At 38.1% G+C, this 9726-nt stretch overlaps 1 protein-coding gene across 2 annotated transcripts in view; it reads left to right on the top strand.

The window, feature by feature from the left end:
- Positions 1-4590: 4590 nt before the first annotated feature.
- LOC134641294 (rho GTPase-activating protein 42) overlaps positions 4591-9726 on the top strand; it is an 81203-nt gene continuing 76067 nt past the window's right edge. For both annotated transcript variants that reach the window (XM_063493648.1, XM_063493647.1), the window contains exon 1: positions 4591-4843. In XM_063493648.1, the coding sequence (XP_063349718.1) occupies positions 4690-4843 (154 nt within the window). In that variant the 5' untranslated portion in view covers positions 4591-4689. The remainder of the gene's footprint in view (positions 4844-9726) is intronic.

Raw genomic sequence — 9726 nt, 5'->3', positions numbered from 1 at the left:
TTAAAAGTAATGAACAAGTATTTGTGATATGGGGTTTCATGTTTTGCTACAGATAGCCACTATAAAAAATGCAGTGGAAGAGTGTGTTTTCATATTGTACCATTATAAAAGCTACCTCTCATTTTGACTTTTGTTTTTTTCCTTCCTACAAATAGATTTGGAGTTTTCCTGGTCAAAGGGTACGTGATAAGAATATAAAGAGCAGCGGATCCTTCATTTTTCAGTGACATATTAGATGCGAACTATTCTTCTTTGAGCTAAAATAGAATCAAAGTCTTTTCTCAGATATGGAGGAAATCAAAAGCAGCTGCCAGCACTTGAAGCTCTAACCTGCATATATCTGGTTTTAAAAATAAGAACAAAGGTTTCTCTTTAGTGTAGTAACACTAAAATCTTTTAAGTACTATTCTCTGCTCCAAAGTTTAGCCACAGATTTTCACATCCACAGTAGTGATTGTCGATGTACCAAAACATCTTCACAGTGTGGGGGCATGATGAAGTTTTTCAAAGGGTAGTTTATTTGGCTCGATGGAGGCATGCTGCGGCTGAGAGGCTTGTTTTTTGAATATCTGCTGTTCCAAATTAAAGCCAAAGTCCCAGTGAAGCACACAAACTGTTTGCTTACAAAGCTGGTGGAGCAGCTCTTGTAATTTATCACCCAGACTTAAATTTGTGCCTGGGGTCTGCCTGGACAAGTATGACCTTATGAAGGTCAATGAGGTAAAAAATAAAACCGCTTTGCTCCCGAGAACAACCCTTCTTATGTATACTGAGAAGATTTGTAAGTCAAAAGCTACACATGCAGAGACACAGAGGCAGCTTTCATGTGTGCTGGACTGTATTTACTCTTTGGATCTAACATTTTCCAGAAGATGTGTCCTTTACCTGACACCGGATTCAACTCATATGTGACCGTGGCATTTCAAAGTTAAAAAAAAAGAAAAAAAAAGCTTACCATCCTAGTTTTCACTGTGCAGAGAAAAGCAATAAATTGAATCCTTGTGGACACTCCATGCTTTAGAGATGTCTCTTTCTGTAAAGAGGAGGTAATCACGCATAACTGCTCAAACATCATATGGACACAGGAGTCATAAATGAGAGCCTGGCACTTGCCACTTTGGCAGATTGCATTGTCAGGAGGTAAACAATGGAAAGAATGAGGAAGGACTCATCTGATAGGAAATGTCAGAGCATGATTGGATTTTAAAAAAAAACCTTCTAAATTAGGCTCATTAATCACGAGCTAGGAAAACAGTGACAGGTCTTGTTCTCAAAAGCTCTCCTCTGGAACTAAGCTGAGTGCCACCCGGAAATTGCACAATTACCTTAATACCTGATTTAAATGAAGAGTATGCATGGTGGTGTCAATTGTTAATTGGGGAAAACAGCTCATATTATTTAGAGGTAATTGCCATCACAAGAAGTCTAGTTATCTAATCCTATCTTTTTTTGCATAATTAACAAGACAGCATTGCCTTAAATTCACTCAGATCTGATGGTTCCCTTTTGTGCAGGAATGTGACTGAATGTTTTCTATAGCATAGTCATAAATGTAAGCTGCATCCAGACCAGTAATACACGTCAAGTGTGACATCTTAAACTCTATCATCTCTGCACTTTCAGACGGAAAATTGAGAGCTGTGTATTGAGCAGATTTTTTTTTTTCATAGTCCTTCTCAGTTATCATATTTCACCCAATAACCCAGTTCAGTACTGCAGAGTGCACACAGCAATTAACTTGAAGCAACAGGGTTTCCACTAATGTATCACATCTCTCTGCTCACTGTGTCAATGTAACAAACTGCACCCCCGAGGGCTGCTGCTGCAGAATGATGGCACAAGAGCTGGAATTGACGGGAGCATGTTAGGACCCAAAAACACCCCCCACCTCTCCCACCACAATGAGACCAGACAACTTCTCACAGCAACTGACTATCCCGCTGTGCGATGCAGCAATATTAGAGGAAATCTAATCAGAAGACCCCTGACTTGTGCATAATTTATTGCAGAGCTAATTCACGCTTATTCTGCATGGATTAATGATATTTGTTGTGAAATCCAAGTCTTTTTTTTCCATTTGAGCTGCCCATTCTCAATCAGGCGACATCATTGTAGCCAAGTTTAATGCAGTGAGAAAAAGGATGAGGATGTGGGAAAAGAGCGTCTCACATATAAATTCTTTCCCCACTTGTATGATATGCGAAAGATGTCTCACTCACTAGTGTGTGCAACAAGCTTGTATTGCTCAAGCATGAGTGGCTTGTGTATGCATGTGCAAATGCTCCAAGACTGTCCTTTAATGGGTCATAGTTGGTCTCCTTAGGTGAATTCACGGAAAACGATATGTGCACCGCCTCTCAATAGACTCATGTTGGCATGACTAATATGAATGTGCGAATGCCTTCATGAGTGAGGAGTACAGGGGCACAGTTCTCTATTGAGTCTCATCTTAATTAAACCAAATTTACCTCAAAGACTCTACAGGCGGCTATTTTAGATTGCAATTAGCCATGCTTCATACAGCTAACCACTCGTCCTCAAGTCTCCACTGGTGTGTTGTTAAGGCGGTATTTTTGACCACTTTTTTTTTTTTTTTGCAAGATTTCTACAAATGCAGCATATGGCTGGAAACCAGCACATATTTATCATTATTTTTGTGGAATTACTTGTTCATTGAACCACTTGCTTTCCTACAACAATATACCAGAAAACATTATTATAGCTAATCACATATCCCCAGGGAAACTGGGCTCCCTGAACTTTTTTATCACATGCAAATGAAATATTTTAATGCTGGCCACAATCAGTGTTACACCTCTAAATGAATCCCTCCAGGATCCTGTTGAGTTTCATTCCCAGACTTGAGATTTCATCACCGTAAATGCACACGTGTAAGGACACACATGCTCCCACTGTTTTTGATTCCTCAGGTGCAGCCAGAGGCCAGTCCTTGTTCCAGTTCCACATGCTTGCAGCTGTTTGAGTGTAACTCACTTCTTCTATAAATGAGGCATTTCATCTGTGAGTTGCAGTCAGAGGAAAGTTAACTGTCAAACCTACAGATAATCACAGGTGAAAGAGTAACCCACAGAGGGTAATAGGGATGGATCTTTTTCAGGTGGTAAAAGCTTGAACTTATATCGCTCACCTATGGATTGTAGTGCATTGTGCACTTTAGTTTTATGGTTCTCAGTGAAAAACTTTTATATTAAAACACTGCAGCTTGCTCACATCTCAGAAACACTCATATGTATCATTTTGAAATTGAGATTAATTATTTATTTATCTTACTGTATTTGAAAATATAGTTTGACTACAGAGCTACTGGCCATTGCTGGAATCTGATGGTAACACACAGTAACAATTCAGCTGCAGTCACATGACTTTGCCTGTAAAGGTTATCTGTCTCTGCTGATTTACCTCACTGCTACCTAGAGTAAGATCAGGTGTGTTGTTAGGAACGGTTGCTAGTTAGTTACCAAGGCAGAAATGTACAAGGCCACAGGGTGAAACTTAGAAAAAGCTTGTCTCTACTTACAGAGCTCCAGTATGCTCTTAATTTTGAAGCATTAGGTTGTTATTGCTTTTTCATTTGTGGGTTTTGATTATAGCCATTGCTGCAGTATCTGCGTCTTCGTGTAGTTATTACTTTAATCTTTGCTCAGAGATAAAGCCTCTTTCTCTCCCTCTGGCAGTGTAAAGCATCAAAGGTAAAAACAGTCATCCAAAGGATTTAGTGTGACTGGTGACAAAGCCTGTGCTTCACACCTACCAAGATATTTACCTGGAGTGTGAAATCATTATTGCTAACCTTTAGCATGAAGAGAATGTGACAAATTCCTGACTCCAACTAGGCTCTAGCTTAATTACTTCCATTTACCAAGGTATTAGTTTAGATCCCTCTTCTTAAGCTCTCGATGATGCCAGTGAGATGCCATGGACATCTGCAGAGTTTACAGTTCACAATATTAGAAAGCAGCACCACTGGCATAATTTGACCAAAAACAGTATATTTGGTGCAGTAGACGCTTTAAGTGTGTGCTAAGATATCGTAAAATAACAAAAGTGACAAAGGTCATTTAAGAAATAAACCTGGATTTTTTTTAATGCAAAAGATTTCTATAGCATTGCATACTGGTTGTATCTGAGGCGAAACAAAAATTAGTTCCAAAATTCTCGCAATTGGCAATTCTTGTTTGTATTTCCACAGAAACTGAATTCAAATTTTAATCTCTCTCTATATTTTCTCTTTTCAGTCATTTGTAGTTGATATAGAGATAAGTAGGTTGATTTTTTTCTTTTTCGCTTCTTATTCTTCTTCTTCATTATTATTATTGTTATTATTATTATCATTATTATTATTAACGTAATTAGGTTTAGTGTGAAACGCAGAAATCAGCTTAATTTTTCAAATTAACTTTTTTCGTTGCATAAGTTAATGATGGACCTACCACATTTGTTGTAATCTGTCCAGAACTAACCAGCAGGAGTCATACGACCACTGTTTTTTAAGGTAGCCGACAAAAAAAGCGAAGAAAATCAAAGCGGAAGTGAGGAACTAAGCGGAGCAGGAAAAGTTTTTAGGGGGAACTTAGAAGTGGCTATTACATCGGAACTACGTGATGAAAAGTAAAAACCTTTGTATGCCTAGTTACAGAGTTTAAAAGCCAGCGTTGCCGTTGAGGGACAATGGGACTCCCCACTTTGGAGTTCAGTGACTCTTTCCTGGACAGTCCGGACTTCAGAGAGCGTCTGAAATGCCATGAAATAGAACTGGAGCGGACAAATAAATTCATCAAAGACCTCATTAAGGATGGGAATATGCTAATCACTGCGCTCAAGAGTAAGTAGCCCAGCATGGCCTTTTTTTTTCTTTCAATCCACAAATAAAACTACCTAAAACCTAGAGGCGACTTTCAATTAGCGGACACATTCATTATATTTCTTTTAAGACTTTTGTGCCAGTGTTTGAATGGTCCCGTCCCTCTTTGAACTGAAGCCACCGGGAGCTGAATAATTGTTGTCCTACTGGGAAACATTTATATTACTAGTGAAAAGCTTAAATCTATACAAAAGCCACACATAATTCATTATTAAGGTTGTTGCAATGCAAGGGATTTGTTTGCTTTGCGTCTGCTTCCCTGGCTTCAATGCATGCATGCAGGCAGAGGCTTGTCTAACAAATCCCAGTGTCAGAACTGTTAGTGTCATATAAGTGGGTTTCCTCTGCTTTAGTATTCAATCATAAAGCCACTTTCTGACATATGGATAACAATACTGGGAGTTAATTCATTGATAGAAAACGTTTTTTTGTCTGAAGAGTCACCGCTCAGAAGTAAGGAAAATACATATTGTGGGCTTTAATGTCTGCATGAGGATGTCAGTGAGGATGCCAGCATTCAATTTGAGAGGTCATTGTCCTCTCAAATTCCAAGTTAGGTCTCAGATTCCACCGTGCTGATTAAAGTCGACTTCCTGCTCTTTCCCTGTGGGGATAGGAGTTTGGTCTGTTAACGTCAGAAGTGTGTCTGTGAAATGGAGAAAGATTAGAAATATAGGTCTAATAAAAATGGAAAACAGCTGGGTTGAAATAGAATGGGAAGGGCACAGCATTGTGCCACAGTGCGCACACTAACCCATCACTCACCACTGTATTTTTTTTTCCACAGTTAAACTCAACATGGGTCTGTCAGACTTTGCTGTGAGACGGCATCATTCTTGTCACGCTCTTACCTTTTTAATCACCATTCCTATATGTTTTGCTTTTTGCTGCTCTTGTGCTTGAGGCAGCGAAGCTGAAATTGCACCTTAAGCAGGGAGTAAGGTTGCAATATCCAACAATTTACACATTTAAGCGGATCTATTATGCAATTTTCCAATTTTTTATGTATTTCTTCTTGCACTCTTTTAGAGTCCAAGTGTGATTCACAGTTCAGAGTTATCTTGTACTACTTGGTGCAGACCCCAAATTCATAGGGTTTTTTTTGAGACAAGATTTTCACCCTTTCTTTTAGCAAACTTTCTTCTGACTGGGTGGCCCTGACAAACCAAAGGTTTCAACGGCAAGTGAGCGGTGCTCCTGTGCTCACAGCCATTGACTGTTAATATACCATACCATGGGATAGTAAGTAAAACTAGGCTTGTGTCTGCTGTGTATTGAGCACTGAACTGAATTTTAATAAAGCACACTCATGGCCTAAATTATAATAGTCCAAAACAAATTAACTTGATCTCACAAATGACACGTCTTGACTTAATTAACTCTTCTGGACTAATCAGCCAATTTGAAAAACAGGACACTGATGCTTATAATAACCACATCTTTGTTTTTTCAGTATCTAGTCTGGCAGAATGAGTATAATGGAAATTTATATTGATAAATGAACACAAAGGCATACAGTGTTTAACAAAGTGACTTTTAAGTTTAAGCTCTTTGCGGTGTTGTGCTGTATTTCTTCCTTCTGGTTTCAGTTCCATATATCTGTACTAAGCGTACATCTGATCAACAAAAGTGAGGAGCACTTAGTATTTGTATCACCCTGCCATACCGTTGTATTGCTGACTCTAGTATTTCTCAGGGCAGCTGAAGGCCAAACCTATTTCATACCTTTTTTGCAGGAAAACTGTTCCGTCAGTGGACAGGGCATCATAGGTGGACAGTAATACCCTTCTCAATGTTTTATTCATAAGAGGGAGGATATGTCAAAGGCCTGCGCAAATTGTTTAATACCAAATAAGACCTTAACACTTCAAGATAGACTATGCATGCAAGACAGTGGCAAGCGATTTGAGACTTTGATTGCCTTTGATGGGTTTATTGATGCAGAGAAACTGCATAGTTAAGGTTCTACTAGATCCCAACCTACACACCCCTCCATCTAGCTGATCTGTTGCTATATTGAAGTTTGAAATGAGAAATTCTTATTAACCAGTGTTTCGTGTTAGTGCGTCATCTTCCACAGTAAATAATCCTTAAACATGACCACAACATTACCAGTGTTTGAGCTACTTGGAAGGAATTTTCCATTGTGTTTGTCTTTCCTTTGTAGTCATGAGTGTCTCAGTCCTTTAACTGAATGCCCAGTTTCAGTCAGGGGTAGGGAGAGAGTGCAGGAAGTGAAGAGACGGAAGTAAATTATTGATGGTCTTTAACTTGGGACGCCACAGAGGTTTATGACCCTTTATGACCTGTCATCAGCGGTGACATTACTGGAAGATATTTAATGGATCTTTTTTCCTAATAGTTATCATCTCATGTTTCACAGCTGTAAAGTATCCTATAATGTATTTTTCTTTAAATGCTGTCTGAGTGAATGAGGTCTGTTGAGCCAGGTTGTTAATGTATTACCTGCAAAGTGGTTGGACATGTACTGAAACTGCACTAAGTGGCTCCATATAAAGGTAAGCATATGTTTGTTATGGGTAATTAAGGAGGGTGCTTTTCTGGCTTTTAGGATTAGTAAAGAAATCTTGTGACTACCATTGTTGCAGTAGTGAAGGAAACACTTTTGTCTGGAGTCTGTGACGTTTTCACATTTTAGATGCACTCTATTAGTTGGGCCAAAGTTTAAGTCATTTTAAATGTTTAAATACTTACCTCACACGATATCTTTAACTTTTTGTCATCAGTTGAAAATTAATTCTGTAATCTGGTAACCCCAAACATCCAGCCAAAGTCGTAAAAAACAATTTCTAGTCATATGTAGAACAAGAAGACTAACAGATGGTATGGCCCCCTCAGAGCTCTGGTCTCAACATGGAGGTGGTCTGGGATTACATAAAGAAACAGAAAACAGTGAGACAGAAGGACTTCGACTAGTTCTCAAAGATACTTTAAAGAAAATACCAGCCAAATACCTTGAACTGCTCCGAAATGTGTTGGCTTTAAAAAATGAATCCTGTACATGTGCTGACTAAATTGTGTACACACAACTGTATAATTCTACAGTCTAAATTAAGTTTTTCTCTATGTCAACCTAGTTAAAATATAGTAAACAATCCTAATAGACCATATTTCTTCATATTGCTTTTTACCAGGCCGCATTAAACTTGGTACAGTTACAACTGAGAACTTTTATAATTACTAATAATTTGGAACCATTAGAAATGAAATAGGAATGTGGAGCTGAACGTGTAAACTCCATGTAGTATAGCTTATTGCCAGCTATTTGCACTGATTGTTACACATATATATGTTCTGTTATTTGTAAACATTGATTTACCTGTAAATCACGAGCCTAAATAGCTTAATTATTCCTAAATTACTACTTAATAAATAAATTGCTACCTAATTAATTCCCTTCTTTATGCCATCTGTGGTAACTGTCTTTCACCCTTAGTTAATGGTGTAGAATGGTAAAGGCACAACAGATAGTAAATAAAAACTTTCCAGTTGCTACATCTTAATCTCTGTGATGACTGTTAAAATATACCTGTAATGTGCATATGAATGTGCAAATGTTTCCGTATGCTCACGAACCAGCCTTGATCATGCAGTTACTTTATGCAAATACACAGATAAAAGAAACTGTAGCTTTTCATGAATCAGTCACCATTTAGATATTACAAATCTCTGTACCTTTGGTACTTTATATAGGCTCAGTGTCATGAAGATTGGAAAGGCTGTCTAAGCTGAGGTCAGGAACAAACATGACACGCATATATTACGATCATTATGGTATGATATGCAAGATACAATCAAAAGGTTCTTTGACTGTGAATATACAACTCAAAGACCTTACCAATCATCTCTAACTAGTGACTTGTTGCAGGGATACACAGCTCCCAGCACTCCAGCCACTTTTGAAGCTATTCTTGAAGTCCTGTTCGTTAAGCTCATCAAGGACAGTTCGTCATAAACCCTGGATCACTTCCAATCTGACAAAATGGCAATACTTCAGCATAAATGTTTTGGGGCAGTCGCTGAAATCTGATGGGATATGACTGCATTGTAGTAGTCAAAAGGTTGCCATCTCACCACAAATCAGATTCCTTTAGGAGCCTGAGGACATTACAGTAAAACTTGCTATTGATAGTTTAACTTTGTAAAACCCTGCTAATGTCCAAGAAAACAAAGTAGATTCTCGTCCTACTCCTAAGCTAATGTGCCTTCAGTTTTAGAGATTGTGACTTCTTCTATTTTTAAGCCCAACTCTCATCACTAGTAATGATTCTTGACGTCAAGGTTGTCTGAGGATCCATGCTCTATTGTGAAAAATCTGTGTTACGCAAGTGGTGACATTACATAGAATACATACTGACACATGTTGCTTGTATGTGTCAGTGCTACTCCCAATTTATCACTAACAGAAAAAAATGTAAACTTCATTGTCCCACTTCATATTAACACTAATGATGAAGGTTGTGGTTTAAAGATTTCTGAAACACGCTGTTTAAACAGTGTTATGTATCAACAGTAATTTGGTCAGGTGGATGTAAGTTGCACGGTTTACACCTGTTGTAAATTACTAGTATTTATTATTCCCTATGCTTAACTGCATTAATTCACTAATTATGACTTTGGGAGAATGGTGGGAGAACCACAGATACAAGGTAAATTATCATACATTTAACATGTGGTTGGCAAGTTTATTTTAAGAGTATAAGAGCAGAAAGCCACAGAATTGGAGGCTAGTGTCTCTTATATGAAATCTATTTGGTACCTTCTGTAACTTATGTGATGACAGTGTCTTTACTACACAGCAAATTGTTTGATTAACATTACAA

The sequence above is a fragment of the Pelmatolapia mariae genome, linkage group LG14, assembly GCF_036321145.2.
Source record: "Pelmatolapia mariae isolate MD_Pm_ZW linkage group LG14, Pm_UMD_F_2, whole genome shotgun sequence".
NCBI classification, from domain to species: domain Eukaryota; kingdom Metazoa; phylum Chordata; class Actinopteri; order Cichliformes; family Cichlidae; genus Pelmatolapia; species Pelmatolapia mariae.
This window is presented reverse-complemented; position numbering and strand designations above follow the sequence as displayed.